The 16973-nt window shown below is 47.1% G+C and overlaps 1 protein-coding gene across 1 annotated transcript in view; it reads left to right on the plus strand.

Annotated features, from left to right (window-relative positions):
* LOC138379713 (amyloid beta precursor protein binding family B member 2-like) overlaps positions 1–16973 on the plus strand; it is a 171755-nt gene that overhangs the window by 67945 nt on the left and 86837 nt on the right. The window contains exon 5 of the mRNA XM_069464836.1: positions 3036–3851. Within this exon, the coding sequence (XP_069320937.1) occupies positions 3036–3851 (816 nt within the window). The remainder of the gene's footprint in view (positions 1–3035; positions 3852–16973) is intronic.

Here is a 16973-nt window from a genome sequence, read left to right on the forward strand (position 1 = left end):
AGACAGGGGTGCGCGGGGAAGGGGGAGCCGTGAGGCGATGCCCGTCCGCAGCCGTGGTTCATCGCTGTCAGTCCCTGACGGAGCTCGGGGAGGAGCAGATGCTGTACTATTATCTCCGTTTCACGGCAGAGAAATGCAGAGTTTAAGGGACTTGTCTGTTGTGTTGAGAGTTTGGTCTTATTTCTTAGGCCCTTTGATTCCAAAGAAAACAGCTAAATAGTAGAAGGTTTAAAGAGACATTATAAGATTTTCTTTCATTTAAAAAGAAACACAAACCGTCTTCCTCTTAAACCTGAGGAATGTATTTTTTTCCCCTAATGAAACCCTTGTAGACCCAACTTCTTTGTTCCTTCTTATTCTTTATGCTCTCCGTGAATCTCTGCAGTCAGACTGTGTGGATCACTCGGCCACACGGGGGGTGGCTAATTTGGGGGCCTTGGCGGGCAGCCCTGTGCTCTGTCAGCTGGGTACGAAGTGGGGAGGAGAACTCAGGTTTGTGTCGTGTTTGTGCTCAACTCTTGCAGGTGCTTTTCTCATCTGAGTTTTCCCAGCGCCAGGGGCGATCATTGCCCCCACTTTTCAGATGAGGAAGCTGACGCTGAGGCGCCCTGTGTCACCCAGCTTGTAAGTTGCGCAGACGGGTCTTGAGCCTTCGTCTCTCTGACCCTGAGGTCCATGCCCTTTACCCTCGCGGCATTGCCTGTCCCATCCAGGGCTGTTTTCCTGCAGCCTTGATCTTTCTAGAATTTTCCAACCTCTAGCTACTCCATGGCCCTTTTGAGCTCAAGGATTTTCTAGCTGATACATTAACTCGTGAAGGCAGCTATATGCCGCGTGGAATTGGTTTAGCTGCCTTAGTTCTAGGACTGAGCCTTTTATTTTGCCTCCAGATAATACCGTTATTTAATACCTGCGACACCACCCGGACTGTGTTCAGGCTTTGATATGTAACAGCAGCAGGTACAGAGCTGTGTTCGTACATCCTGTTTGTATTTGGGGTGGTCCTGTTCTGATGCAGCCTCCTCTCCCTCGCTGGCCCTCCGCGATTTCCAGCAAGAAGAGGAGTTACAAGCCCTTGAGAGGGGGATGGGACCCAAAACGCTGTGAGAATGTGGCTAAAAGGTTTGTCTGCCACATCTAGGATATAAAAGCTACTTACGTGTTCAAATCACCTAGAAATTTTGGTGGCATTCTTTCTGAAAATGTTTATGGTCATAAAGTAAGGAAAAGCTTCTGCCTAGTAACATTGCTCAGATGCAGTCGGTACCTGACATCACAAAACAGCCCCACAGAAATGCTCGGCCGTGGCCTTTAGGAAGCCAGCAGGTTTTCACTGTCTCATAATGTCACCCCACATCCCCGAGGGCCTCAAAGTGACTTTCTCTTGTGTGTCTGTGCTGTGGACACGTGTCTCAGGGACACTTCATGTGGGTTCAGGGTGTGGCCTTCTCATGTCAAACGCTGCTCTTGAGTGAGGCTGAACTATGAGTGGAAATGTGCGTTTTCCATAAAACGGTAGTAGGAGCCAAACGGTAATAGAAGACAATTTTTAAAAATTCAGTTGTGAGCGTATTATTTAAAAGGAAGAAACACACTGGATTCTCTCTTCCTGCAAAAAGAGGCCCAAGAGCTGAGTGCAGAGCTGGGTTAGCAGGAATAATAAGTTATAAATAAGTTTAAAGAATGGGGCCCACGGTCTAACCAGTCTGGGTTCCTGCCCTTAACTATTTTGCGGGCCACATGGTGATTCCTTTACAAATACGGGTGTTGCCTGGGGCAGGTGGCTATGGCCTGGCTTCTTGGAAGCACAGGGACTCTCCAGTGATTCTTTTCTAAAGTTGCCCAACCTGAATTTTTGGTGATGGAGAGATACCACTAAGCTGCTCCTCTCCCCTGAAGATCCCAGTTCTGCCTGAGGGTGGAAGGAGGAGCTGTCAGAGCAGGATTTCAGGAATGCTGGGAGCTGTGCTTTGGTTCCCCCCCCCCCACCCCGCTGCTGATGCAGAGATCTCTGATGCAGAGATCACCGAAGGCTCTGTGGAGGGCAACAGATCAGACAAGAAAGTCATTTCTCATAGACTGAGAAGTCTGAAACCTTCGGAATTCTTGCTGATGAATTTTATTCCCTCCAATCTGAGAAACCTTTCTTTCTTTCTAGCAAGAGACATATGGAATAGATCACTAGTGGTGCGAACAGCATCTGAGATGAATGTGGCTGTCGCATGTTTCCTAGGAGTTCTGCAAGGGCGAATGGTGCCTGCAGAGAGCTGAGACTGTGTTTCGGTTCAGTGGAATATATTCAGACCCCCTTGGGAGCTCTGATACATTGTCTGTAGCCGAGGGCTGCATTATCAGTAATAGCACTATGCGTGTGTGCACGTGTGTGGGTATTCTTGAGAAATTGAGCCATTTCTTCAAAGTTTCTGTTTAATGCAAATGCTGAGCCCAGGTCAAAAATGTTCACGAAGACATTAGCAAACTCAAATGGAGGTTTGGTTTTCCAGGCATTGAGAACACAATTTCTAAACACGGTTGAGTAAAATTGCCTTGGATGTATGGTGCATCCTTGAACAGTGACCTTCCAGAATAATTAAGAAAGCTGAAGCCCCAGAGGAAGCTTGAGCAATTTTTTTGTGTTGCCTGAAGGAACTATAGTATAAAAACATGGTGGAAATATTTGGAAAGGGGATGATTTTTCAAGGTTGTGAAAAATGAAGACGAGCCACAAGAAGAGAATGCTGTTGTATGAATTCAAAAGAGAGATGCTTTTTTATTCTAAATCAAATCTAGACCCTCGGAATTCTGAGCTTTTCCATAAATTGGTTTCTGAGTATCCACATTAAGCCCTTTATTTGCTCCTGTTTAATGTATGAACAAATGTTGAAACAAAGAGGAAAACAGGTTGGTTCTACAAGAACATATCTCAGGATGGAAACATTTATTCTTTCAATTTTCTGTATGAAAATGTTTGCTAGACTGTATGCTAAGTAGTTTAATCATGGCCGGCATCTAACGACCGGTTTTCTTTTTTCCAGCTGACTCCGGTGCGGACGCCTTGGCAGTGTTTATGGCCAGCAGCGGAACCACGGACGTGACGAATCGCAACAGCCCGGCCACACCGCCCAACACCCTTAATCTGCGTTCCTCCCACAATGAACTGTTGAATGCCGAAATCAAGCACACGGAGACCAAGAACTGCACCCCCCCCAAATGCAGGAAGAAATATGCGCTGACTAACATCCAGGCGGCCATGGGCCTCTCGGATCCGGCTGCACAGCCCCTGCTGGGAAATGGCTCTGCCAACATCAAGCTGGTGAAAAATGGGGAGAACCAGCTCCGGAAGGCTGCGGAACAAGGGCAGCAGGACCCTAACAAAAACGTGAGCCCAGCCGCGGTCATCAACATAACTTCTGAGAAGTTGGAGGGTAAAGAGCCCCACCCACAGGATTCCTCGGACTGTGAGATTTTGCCCTCCCAGCCCAGGAGAACTAAGAGCTTCCTCAATTACTATGCAGACCTGGAGACCTCGGCCCGGGAGCTGGAGCAGAACCTGGGCAACTGCCGGGGGGCTGGAGAGGAGAAATCCCGGCCGGGCCAGAGCCAGGCCTGCACCACCATCGGGAACGGAGATTCGCTGCCACAGAAACCAAACAAGCCCCCGTCCAGCCCCGAGGACGGCCTCGTAGCCGCCGGCTCCTCCAGCCCGGAGACCAAGAAGGACCATCCTAAAACGGGGGCCAAGACCGACTGTGCCCTGCACCGGATCCAGAACCTGGCCCCGAGCGACGAGGAGTCCAGCTGGACCACGTTATCCCAGGACAGCGCCTCCCCCAGCTCCCCGGACGAAACAGGTACCTGGGCAGGTGCAGCCTCGGAGGGCGCTTTGTTTTGGTGTAAATCTGACTGACCGTGCCATTCACAGGCAGACAGGAGCATAAGCCTCTTGCGGTAAAACCAGGCAGTTTGTGTGGAAAATAGTGTTAGGTTCCTCAACCACATTTTAGGTTCATTTCATTTTGGATTATCTAAAAGCCGTTTGTTCTGGTGAGCATTTTTGTAAGATAAATAGGTCCTTGGTGCTAAGTACAGTGAAACACCATCTGTGTAGAAATGGTATTGCCAATACTCAGGTGACTATTTCTATATACTATCTAGAAATACTGGGTTTCATTAAGCAAAATGATAAAAGAAACAGTTTCTGGTAGCAGGATAAAATCTTGCAATCAGGAAAACCAACTCTTTTTAAAGTCCTCGGAAGAACTTATTTATACTGAAACTAATGAAAAGTTAAAAATTTAAAACATTGGCTGCCTGTTCATTAAAGACATTCTTCTTTTGACCTTTATTGGGGAATATTTTATTAGCCTTGTTCAAGTAGTATTTGAAAGTGAGAAAATGGTATTTCTTGTAAAATATATTCAGAAGTCTAGGATTTTAACTAGTCTAATTGAGATCAGTCTTTCTGTACTTTTGTCTGTACTTGTAACATCTTTGGCTTAGTCAGAGGTGTTAACTTGTGACAGAAATGAACAGGGTCGTAAAAGTCAGCTCCTTTTAATCTTATTTTTCTCATATAAGAATGAGAGACATGCAGAACTTGGTTGTGTCTGAATTCGCTATGAACAAGCACTCGGGAAAGCTCATTTCTTCAGAGCAGCCCAGCAGCTGCCCCCGGGTCCCAGGGCTCTGCTGATGCGATGCAGATAGAACACATAGAACCACCAGGGGAGGAAATAACATTCTTCCAACCTGTGAGGCAGACAAATTACGAGGGGGAAAGATAAGGAAAAGAGGAGGAGTCACAGCATTAACTTGTTTAAAAAGAAAAAAATAAGTGTTTTTGAAATCCCAGTCCTTTAAGTCTGCGGTCTTGGTTCGGGACCAGGCCACAGAGCTAGGCCACCCCTCCTCCCCGCCAGGGTCCATGGAAAAATTGTCTTCCGTGAAGCTGGTTCCGGTGCCAAAAAGGTTGGGGACGGCTGCTTACGTGACAGATTGCATCCGCCTGGGGCCTCTGGGTGTGGCCATAGGGAGGTTGAGACGGTCTGTGTCATGTCATGAACATTACTGGAATCATAATGGTGTTTGGTGATGGCACTAAGTTCACAGGTCTCTTTTTACCCGTTTAGAGAATTCATATCCTGTAGCTGGTGAACATGGCCCCCTGCTAGTGTTCAAATCTACATAGACGACTTTGAGCGTCTTCCAGCCACGCTGCACCCGCTGTGTCCCGGGCGTCCCCTGAGGGTGGTGGCAGCCTCTTCCCGCACAGGGGGTTCTGTTGGCATTCAATTTTAACTTGGAGGCAGTAAAACAAACAGTTAAATCATCCCTGCCCCACTCTAGCTCCTCCTCTCAGCGATGAGCAGTACCTTGTTTTTGTGTTGATATCTCCTTCCAGAAAACATTTTAGCCATGTATTCAGGTTTATAATATATTTAATTTACCCAATTTTGTGATAACCATAATAGTACAGTCCTTATCGTTTAGAAATACATACTAATATAAAACACTAATACAGGCTGGGCGCGGTGGCTCAAGCCTGTAATCCTAGCACTCTGGGAGGCCAAGGTGGGAGGATCCCTTGAGCCCAGGAGTTGGAGGCTGCAGTGAGTTGTGATGGCACCACTGCCGTAAAGTGCTTCCTTTAAGTGAAAAGGGAAAAGTTCTCAACTTAATAAGGAAAGAAAAAAGATCATACGCTGAGGTAGCTGAGATCCATAGTAGGAAGGAAATTCTATCTGGGAAAGGGTGTAGAAGAAGGAAAAAAAAATATTCGAGCTTAGTGTACACAGGGTTTGGTGCTGTCTGCAGTGTGAGGCACCCGCTGGGGGTTGTGGAATGTGTCCCCCGTGGATAACGGGGGGCTGCTGTGTAAGCTGAGGTACCAGGTGGGTTTCTGCCAGGTGCTAAATGTGTAGCACAGATCAGGGTCGTGAAGTCCCGGGTGAGCAAGGCATCGCTGGACTCAGGGCTCCTGCTAACGCAGAGAGAGTAGAATTGAAACACAAACGGGGCTTAGGGAAGCAGAGGAGCGGTCGGCACCCAGGGAGAAGAAAGTAGCGGAAGAAGAGCTCGCTCTGACGGGGGTTCTCAAACGTGTTGGTCTTGGGGGCCCCCTGACAGTCTCAGATTGTTGAGAACCCTGAAGATTTTTTGTTCATGTGGTTTATATCTATGAATACTGGATACTGATAGATATTTAAAAGTTGTTTACTTAAAAAATTAGAATAAGAAACCCATTAATGTTAACAAATTAGAATTCTTTAAAGTGAAAAATAACTATTTTTTCCAAAACTAACAACAACTGAATGAGAAAAGTGACTTTGTTGTATCTATTTGAAAATCTCTTTAATGTGTGGCTTAATCGCAGGCGACTGGGCTCTCTTACCTGCTCTATCCTCAGTGTGTCCAGTAAGTTGTTTGTTGAACTAGATGAAGAAAATCCTGGCCTCATACAGATACACAGGGGGGAAAAGAGAGGAATATTTTATAGCCTTTCAGGTGATTGTGGATATTCTTCTTTGATGTTATGCCAAAATTCCATAATATATAGTTTCTTAAAGGTCAGTTGCAATGTGGAATCTGAAACCGTAATACCTGTTCTGTGCTGTTATATTAAAATCTACTGGTCTGCCATGCATTTTGCATGGGTGTTTATCCAGACATCATTTGCAACATCATGCACTGGTTATTGGGAAAACGCTGGTTCAGTGAGTTATGAAGATCCTCCAAATGTGGACACATTCTTCATACGATATGAAAATGTTGCATTCGTTAATCTCACCATCTCCTCAGACGAGTCTTTCATGATCGGGAAGCTGTGAGGCTCACTGTGGCGGATACAAGTTTTCCAAAATTCTGATTTTTGCTTGAAAGCTCGCATTTGATCATTGCCAACAAATAGTGTCGGCTGTTTTCCTTGAAGTGACAGGCTCACCTCGTTTGTTTTTGAGAAAATGTCTACCCAGGATCCAAATGTGAATAACCGTAGTGAGTTGTTCTTTCAGGTAAAAGCTGTGCTCTGTGGAGAAGCAGCTGGTTCAGCCGCAGCTCAGGCACGAGCCTGCTTTCTCCTTAGAACGCTTGCCTCAGTGTCCGGCAGAAGTGCTTTGTGTGTATGTGTCTATGCTCTGTGTAAGCGCCTTACGTGTGCGCTTCATTGAAAAGACACATACTTCAGGGTTGAGATTTAATAAAATTAATAATGTTTCACTGCTTCATCGAGGACACTCTGAGGGCGGATGGGACTGGGAAACAGTGTAACTGCTAATGTAGCTTGTGCCACTATCTCACCTTGTTCTTAGATGGCAACAATGTTACCCCCTCTGTGCGTGCCCGGGCACTCCACTGTCAACACGGTGCAGAAGATCGTTCAGTATCTATGAGAATAGCTTCAGCTTGAGCAGACGCCCTGAAGTCCTGTCCTCTTGGGGACTCCTGCTCGAGGTGGGAGGGTCGGTGCTACCAGCACTTGGTGCCAGAGGAGAGTCTATGAAGGACGATAATTGTGGGAGAGGAAGTCAGAGAGGTTCGCAGAGGCCAGAGAAGAGGCTGATGCTCAGCTGTGACCGTGCTCCTGTTCCATGAGAAACGGTCGAGGCGAGAGCGGAAAGGAGGCCCTTGGTGAGGGGGCGTCTGAAGAAGGTGTGTCTGGTGTTGGCGGCTGAGCACGGTGTGGAGGAGACAGGGAGGCAGGTGATCATGCGAGTCTCACGGTAATCTGAGATCATGAGGACTGGACGGGACTAGTAGTTTCAGAAATGGAATGGAAGGGGAGGGAAGGGTGAAGCTCTAGAATTTAGTGATTGATTAGATGGGGGCAGGGAGGGAGAGAGTAGATCAAAGATGTCGGGTTTTCGGTTTGAAGACTAAGAAAATGCTGGCTTCAGGAACATGAAGTTAGGGGGAGGAAATAGTTTTTGCAGAACGAGAATGTGTTTGATTTTTAGATGTGTCAGTTATGATGTGGGAATAGCCAAGGTGTGATGCTCTGAGGGTTAGGGTTGTGGCTTTTAGGGAAAAGTCAGAAGTTCAGACTTTTGTCACCTGGATACCAAATTCTTTCACCATGTCTGGGACTTGGGTGTGTTCTTTCTGGGGTGTGTTTTTGTAACCATACTTGGATTTAGAGGAGTTATCAGATAAGAGTGGGGTGGAAACCAGCGTGGGTATTATTAGAGGGCTGCCTTGAAATGCAGGGAAAATAGTTACCACGGTTTGACCAGTTTGTTCCTTTTTCCTATTTCAAATATTAAACTCAATTTAGCCGTACTTCTAGAAGAATGTCTAGGTGTCTGATTCATCAGTGAGCTCTCAAATGCAGAGATGACACAGCCCGTTTCTCTTACTTCACTTCTCCGCAGTGAGGCATGCCCATGTACGCACAAGTTGACGTTGAGGGTCTCTGCCAGATAACCCACCCGGCAGACGGAGCCTTGGAGAAATCGCCGGGCTGGGGGTCCAGCCGAGAGGCTCTGAAACCAGGCTTTGACAGCAGATCCCTCCCTTGGGGAGGGACTCGTTAATCCAGCTCGGGAGACTGAAATGCCAAAGCCAGAACAGCAGCGTATTAATTTGTTATGAGAATTGGCTCTCTCCCAGCTGTTAGATTGCCTGGCACTGTGTGCCCAGTGCATACTCTCAATGCCAGTGTGTTATTTTCCGGCTAGAAATACTTGTGCAACTACACGGGAAGCCCAGGCATGGCGGAAGGTTGCTTGGGGCACATGGTCTCAGCCGAACCAAACGTTTAAATGGTATCAGGCTGGGACAGTCTCACGGGTCCTGTTCCTCTTCCCCTTGGGATGAAGGTATCGGGGACCTAGAATCCTTGAGGTGCATTGGCTGAGATCCTTTTTTCTTTGGAGAAGAGGGAAGGGTTGCTTTTTGAAAGGTACCTGTCTTTCTGACCAATACACTTTTTCTTAAGATACAGCAATATTTTCTATTGAGTTAAACGTAAGTTGTGCCATGTTTAGGAGCCGTCTTGTGTCATCAATATCCTGTTTCTTGGCTTTGATCCACAGCTGATTCAACTATTGTCCTTTAACTCCAAGAGCAATCTTGAAATCCCATTGCAGCTGGTCAGCCACTGGTACCCCAAGTCTGGCCTGTGGCCTCCTTGCATCAGCATCTCAAAGTGTGGGTACCTGAGCCCCACCTGTGCCCTACGGACGCAGACCCAGGAGCTGGGTCTTAGGAACCCACGTGTTAGCTGGCTCCTTAGGGCGTCCCTCTACACGCCAGGTTTGGGAAGCCCAGCTCCAGCCCTGACGCAGGGTCCGCCGCCGTCGTGGTCAAAGTGCCATGTTCCTGTTAGAGTGGACGTGGGTCTGGCTAAAATTTGACAAAGATCACAGTCCTAATGAAAACCAGGTGGAAACCATTTACTGTCTTTTAAAAAAAAATAGCTTCTTTTGTTTTTGGTACAGTCAAGGAGAAGAATTCTCAATTGCTTCTCTGCTCCAGAAATTAAACCACTGGACGTCTCTGCTCTGGTTCTTGGCCCTGAGGTGGACCCTGTGATGTGGCCACCGCAGCACAGACTGAATTAGGCAGCAGCCCCGCTCTGCCCTCACCAGGGGACGGTCGGGGCTGAGTCACTGAGCCTCGTGCCTTTCCTCCTGTCCGATAGGGTTGACAGTCGTCCCCTCCCCGGGGGTGTCTGTGCTGCTCAGCTGGGACAGGCACCGGGGGTGCTGAGCGTGGTGTGTGCAGCGTGGTGAGGGCTCAGTGAAAATGCGATTTTATAAATGCATGGAAAATTAACTCTCCCACTGAAGGAAAAGTACAGAAAGGGGGTAGAAGAGGGACTGTGATTGTGAACACAAACAAGAAACCGCTTCATATAAGCAGTAGAATAGACGGGAACGCGTAGACACAGAGAGACCTTTCTCCATAGAGCAGGGTCTCACAGGTGGGAGGCCGGCTGGTCCCCCCACCCCTGCAGGGCTCAGCCCCGGTCACGGCCCCTGAGGCTCAGCCCTGCTGGGGGGGGGGGGGCGGAACCCAGGGCTGCAGTCGGGGGTCTGGCTTCACGCAGGCTCCTGCAGAGGGTCCCAGCGTCTTTGTCCTGTCGTGTCTCGCTCCTCACTCAACGGTTTTCCGAGGGTCGGTTTGCCGTTTTCCTCGCTGCATATTTACGAGGAATCCAAGTTGCTGTACAGGAGAGATCGAAGATGTCCAGCTGTGTCAGAAGATAAATCTGCCGCGCTGAGCTAAGAAACCTGCATCGATGACTGGTCAAGTGAGGCATCCTGGTTTGCAGTCGCAAGAAGTTGTTCTGTGAATTCAGTTCCAGAAAGTGTCAGGAAAGATGTTTTTCTCTCTGTAGTATTTTGGCCTGAACTGATCGCTCTCACTTTATTACTTTCAGTGTTGGTTTGTGGAGTGTGGGGCGGGGAGAGAGGGAGAGGGAGAAAGAGAGAGAAGAAGGTAGGGGAGAGAGAAGATGAAGAGATAAATGCTCTACTGATTATAAACCATTTGCCCAGATAGATTTTTATACCTTTCTAGTTTGAGACCATTCTCGTAGAAGATTGTTAAGGGAACTGCAGCCCACCTTCTGAAGGGGTAAGATGAGCAGCACCTTCCATCAAAATACCCTCTGGCGTCTGCAGAGTCTCAAAAACAAAACTAGAAAATTAAGGGAGACACTGAATTAGGGAAGAATACCCAGGTGATTGTCAAAGCTATAAATTAACAAGTGTATCTATTTGGGGAGGAAGGGTTAAAAATTGCAGAGCTTGTCTGCATTTTTTGCTTCTTGTCTCTGTAAACCTGTCAAAAACAAAATAACCTCACTTCAGACTCAGGGCCAAGAAGCAGGAGGAAATTGCTGCAGTTAGAATTCCATGGGTATTATTTTTTCATATTGTTTGCATATATATATATATATATTTTTTTTTTTTTTTTTTTTTTTTTTTTTTTTTTGAGACAGAGTCTCGCTTTGTTGCCCGGGCTAGAGTGAGTGCCGTGGCGTCAGTCTAGCTCACAGCAACCTCAAACTCCTGGGCTCAAGCGATCCTACTGCCTCAGCCTCCCGAGTAGCTGGGACTACAGGCATGCGCCACCATGCCCGGCTAATTTTTTGTATATATATATTTTAGTTGTCCATATAATTTCTTTCTATTTTTAGTAGAGACGGGGTCTCGCTCTTGCTCAGGCTGGTCTCGAACTCCTGACCTCGAGCGATCCACCCGCCTCGGCCTCCCAGAGTGCTAGGATTACAGGCGTGAGCCACTGCTCCCGGCCTGTTTGCATATATTTTTTAAAAAATAAACAGTATCACTTAGTATCTATTCCTCTGGCCAACCATAATGTCATCTGAAGTGTTTTGAAGGTTACCTTTTTTTTATTTTTTAATTTCAGAGTATTGCTGGGGTACAAGAAGGTTATATTCTTAATCTCAGGTCTTGAATAGGTTAATGAAAAGAGGGCTGTGAGAGTTTTAAAATGAAAGACGTTTTCCAGAGTACTTCTTATCAACACCAGGAAGCAAAATAAAAAATTTAAAAATCCAAACGCAATCCAGAATGACCAGACGTCTGTGCAGTCAGAGGCTGAACCTCCCACCCTCCCCTTGCTGCTCGGGGTTTCGTTGCTTTCTGTGTCCGCTGTTTGCCTCCGAAGAGCACATAGACCCAACTTCCGTCTTCGTGGGCTGAGTCCCGGGTGTCTGCTTTGCCTGGCAGAGGAGGAGGAGAAGGAGCCACGCACAGTCTGAGTAGCATGAGTGACACGTGGTTTCTAAAGTGATGGATGTAGTTTGGGCTGAAACAATCACTGTTTAATCTGTGTCACTCTGCCCGTATGGACACGCTTGGACTCACGCTCACTCCCTGCGCGGTGGCGTGTTTGCTCTGGATTCCCCTGGGGTGAAGCGTGTCCCCACGAGCCTGCCGCAGCTCTGCCAGGAGACTTCGGGGGCTGAGAGGTGGTCGGAACAGTGGGCCCGGAGGATGCTGAGCTCTTCCCCTCCCGTGTGTGTGAGACGTGGCCGTGGCACAGGTGTCCTTCCTGGGAAGTGAGTGGCCTGGGACGAAGCTCGTCACTCCTTTTTGGCACTTTTCCAAAAAGGACACTTTTTCTCGTGTTAGACACTTGGTGCAACCAGAATGTTCCTACGATGCTGGACAGCCAGGCAGAGTGTGTCAGGGTTTGGTTAAGTGTCATTTCGTGAACCGTTTTCTACAGTTGCATAAATACAGGCCTGCCTTCGAAGGTGGCCTCGAGATCCACATTTATTCTTAGGAAATCTAGTATTTTGCAAACTTTCTTTATTGTCCGTTCTGATATCTGAGTGCTTCCTGACCATATGTGTATTTACTTATGTATCATACACATTTGCAACACACCAGTATATTGTGCGCATGGATACAACACACACAAATAGAAATAAATGAGCAGCAACTAAGTACAAATAGAAGACACGATACTTTCTTCATGATCCCAGCGGACCGCTGGGGGATCACTCTGACTTTTCCTTTATTGTGGTAAAATACACATGACACACAATTTACCATCTCAGCCATTTTTAAGCGTGCAGCTCGGTGACATTAAAACCAAACATTTGTCATGTTGTGCGGCCATCACCACGATCCATCTCCAGAAGTCTTTCCATCTTGCAGAGCTGAAACTCAACACCCACCAAGCAGTGACCCCTCCCCCCTCCCCCTCCCCCTCCTCCTCCCCCTCCCCCCTCCCCACCCGGCTGCTGTCATTCCACTTTCTCTCTCTGACTTTGACGACTCCAGGTACCTCATATACGTGGAACCATCCGGTATCTGTCATCTTGTGACCGGTTTACTTCACTTAGCACAGTGTCGTCAAGATTCATCCATCTTGTTGTACACATAAGAATTCTCTTCCAGGTTTTTGTTTTTCATTTTAAAGCCTGGAGTATCCAGTATTCCCAGGTGGTCTCCCATCCCCGTACCCCCCAGGACCGACTCAGCTGAGCCTCCAAGATCAGATGAGTCCGGCAGTAGTATAACTGCAGACTCCTTCCATTTTAAGGCTGAATGGTATTCCGGGGTGTGTGTGTGTGTGTGTGTGTGTGTACATTTCGCGTATCCGTTCATCTGTGCACAGACACTTAGGTTGTTTCCGCGCTGACCTATCCCCCCTTGGAGAGCACTGGTGGAGCTGGCCGGGGACTTGGGGTAGATAAGTCGGTGGTGGGTCACGAGAAAATACGCGTGGTTGTCCTTGGCCGTCGGTTCAGCCCGGGGTTCTCACCCTGACTACCTCATAATCTCCTGGAGACCTTTAAACATTACCTGTGCTGGGTTATTCCCCCCGTGGGCTCTGATCTGACTGGTCCGTGATGTGAGCAGTATTTTCTCAAAAGCTCCGGTGTCCGTGTTATTTAAAGCTGTCCACACCTTTCCCTTGTGCAGCCAAGGTTTAGAGTCACTGGTGAACCTTCCAGAAATGCTGTTGCTTCACTTGTAAAACACCATTGACAGTACTCACCCCATGGGAGTGTCTCCCTACTGTGTGCTGGGTCTGTCTGAGCAGCATGAATTTAATCATCACTGTGGTCCTACAGGGTGGAGGCTACCTATTATTTTTGAAGAGAACAAGTTGCTGAATCTCTCCGAAATCTCTAAGAATCGTGGCTGACATTGCGCAGCTGAGTGACCAGAATGATCGAGTCACGCTGAGGTCTGTCTGATTCCAGAGTCATGCCCCACGTCCCTGTTTTTGCTGTTCTGTTTTAAGTATCTGAGAATGTGAATGCAAGTCAGATGTGTGAAGCAGGAACAACATGGGGAAGGGATTCTTTTTCTGTTTCTGGAGCACTACTTGTGAGCTTCTCAAGTTCACTTTTGGACCCTTCTCTGGTGACACAGGTTTAGCATTTCCTGTGTGTTCTTGGTTTTCTTCTTTTCTTTCCCAGTTGAACAGACAAGTCCACTGAGGGTCTCTTTGAGGCCAGGATTTGCTCCTCCTGAAAACCCATGACTGTTGTCTTTGTTGCCATTGGGCTAGAAGGTCCGGCTGCTGCTGTTTAACCTGTGAATGTGGCGTCTGTGTCACCATCCCCAGGACACATACGCTTCCCTTCTGGTGAAGCTCATGTGACACAGAGCTCATCCTGACGCTTAGCGTGACAGAAACCAAGGCTCAGCGGGAGGTTTCATGATGGTCTGTGCAACCCGTGCACTTCTGTACCTCCCTGTAAGCCATTCCTGAGGGCACAGGAGAGAATAAATCATCAAACAAGCAATTTAACAAAGTCAATATGGAGCTAGTTTGAAGAACTGGTATATTTGGGATGGCTTTGGGAGAAAATGTACTTTCTTTTCTACTCAAGGGAAATTAAAAACTCTTGTGTTTTATTGATTTCCACTAAGCTCATCTGCACGTTGTTTTTATAAGAGCTAAGTGGTGGCAGAAAAGCCATCATTTTCGGAACTGCAGATTTTTAGACGCAGAGATTTGGGTTTGGCTTCCAGGAAACGAAGCCTTCTACAGAGGAGGCGTCCGGCTTCGGAGGAAGGCGTTTCATGTCCACTCTGGTGTGATCAGCAAACAGCTGGGGAAACGTCCTCTCTGAGCTTTGCTGGGCTTTGCTTCTGCCCTGGGCCTTTGGAAAGTGCAGGGAGAGGCACTGTGATACTACGGGATAGCAGCCTCTTCTGAGGATCCAAGCACGTCCCAGTGATCACTGACTGTTAGTACTGCCATCAGTACACGAGGTGGAAAGGGGGGACATCGTCAGCCTCTCTCTTCTCTGCTCCTCTGAAAAATCAATTTGTTCCTTACACACTGTATGAACATTGAAAAATCCGGGAAAAAAAGACTCTGGGTGGCAGAAGAAAACTCCTTATTTTTGTAACAGGCATCACAGTACTATTTACTGTGTTTAGACCATGTACTGGCACCTGGCATTTTAAAACAAAAGGGTGGGTTGTGGGGAAGAATTAAGCTTTAATTCATCTGAATTCAAGTACAGTGTGTTTCAGAAAAAGGACTTTCTGCACAAGAGCAATGGGAGTGACACAGCCTGGCCCGAGTCTGGCTCTGCGGTTGCGGGGACTGTGTGTGTGGCCATGACACGGCTTGGACGTTCTTGTGTCAGACTTGGCTTTGAGCCATCCTGGGGCATCGTCACTTAGTCCTGGGGACCGTGTGTTTCTCACCCACCACGTGAACCGTGCGTTCATGTCCATTATCTCACTCAGTTCTCAAAATAATCCTGCACATAATTATTCCTATTTTTCAAACCAGGAAACTGAGGTTTGGAGAGGTTGATTTTATCCGATGAGTGCTGGTGTTCGAATGCAAAATCTCGTTGGAATGCAAGATGTCATTTTAATGCAGTGGGAAACCACAGAATCTCAGCATTTGAAGGGACCCTAGCCTGTAGGTGCACTAGTGTCCCTTCTAATTCCCTTCTGTTCCATCCCAGAGATGGTCATTCAGCGTATGCGCAGGGCGAGTCCGTAGGGTCCTTAGCAAGACGGGGGCTGCTCCCACAATCACTCTCAGTTTGAAGAGTTCTACGGACGGGGCGGTCACAAGTGCGGTGGTACTTACCTACCTAGCAGAGCTCTTCTGCTTCTTCCGTTTTGTGGTCATCAGCTGGAAGCGTCAGGGGCGTTCTCGTGTCCTACTTAGGAGAGTTAGACTCAGACTGTGTTCAGTCCTTACTTTTGCAGAAAAGATGACTAATTTTAAATGTATTTCAAAGGCTTAGTCATTGGATTGAAATGTCAAATCTAAAAAAAAAGTTATGAAATATTAAACAGACCTGCTTACCCTTTAGGGCACAAATCAATACCTAAAGAGAACAAAGCACATTAAAATAAAGAACTGGTTCAGTAAAACTTGTAATCAAACCATCAAAGCTTCCTGCTGATGATTTTGTAACTTTAGATTTTAAAAAATCACTGAGCTAAGGAAGAAAACAACTTTGTACAATTGTATTGCCAAATGCTGAAGTATGTTTTGTGCCTGTCAAGTTCTAAATCGATCCTTTAAACTTCGATAGGAAATCAAATATCTGAGCAGTAAAAACTATAGATTTATTATTTTGATACCTATACTGGGTATCATATTGTTTCACTTGGAGGCTTTATTTTCAAGTGAGTAAAACGGCAAGGTGTATGAAAGAGTTAAGGTTTTTACCTACTAATTCTCTTAAGAGCAATAATTTCTTAGGAGACACGAATTTAATTTTGCTCCTATACTGTGCAAAAAAAAAAAAAAATTTTTCTTGGTCCTTTTGGCTGATGTGATTTTTGTCTTTGCCTTGAATTATTGATCACAGTTAAAAAGGGGAGAGACTTTCTGATGAGGACAGCACTCTCCGTAATAGCCTTTCACAAGATCAATTCCCACCATTCCCGCCATGCTCCTTGGGAGCTCTGACGGTTAAGAACCTGGGGAGGAGCTTTTGTCTTCTAAATTCATCTTAATAATTTTTCATTATTTTATACCTCCATGTTTATTTCAAACAGTTAGAAACAAAGACCTTCTTTCTGAATGGTTTCGTCAGTGCTTGCAAGAGGGCTGTGGGAAAGGCTTTGCTATTTAGGTGTCGCTCATGGGTGATGGGTTAACACGGTAGCTTCCTAGTCCAGATGCCCCCGTGTCTAGATCTCGGCTCTCGAGTAAGTTCAACCTGCATCAGTGTCTCTCAGACTGGGGGCAGCTCTGGGGCCAACTCGCTTTCACGGCAGACAAGGAATCGCTGACACCACCCGCGTGTGCAGCTTTAGCTGTGTGGTGTCCAGGCAGGAGTACACGGGAGAGGTGGCTTCACTCTCCCACGCAAAAGCTGATTCCACTTGGGCCAATTAACTAAATCCTTGTCTACACATGAAGCTGTTTGCCTTGATTTAAACGGGAAGCTGACTTGGAGGCCTGTGAAGAACGATAGGAAACTACTGAGAATGTAGCTCAAACCCAGAGGATGCTGGTAGCCGATCGGTGGAGGGCGGCTTGCTCGGCTACGGCGA

The sequence above is a fragment of the Eulemur rufifrons genome, unplaced genomic scaffold (assembly GCF_041146395.1).
Source record: "Eulemur rufifrons isolate Redbay unplaced genomic scaffold, OSU_ERuf_1 scaffold_125, whole genome shotgun sequence".
NCBI lineage: Eukaryota > Metazoa > Chordata > Mammalia > Primates > Lemuridae > Eulemur > Eulemur rufifrons.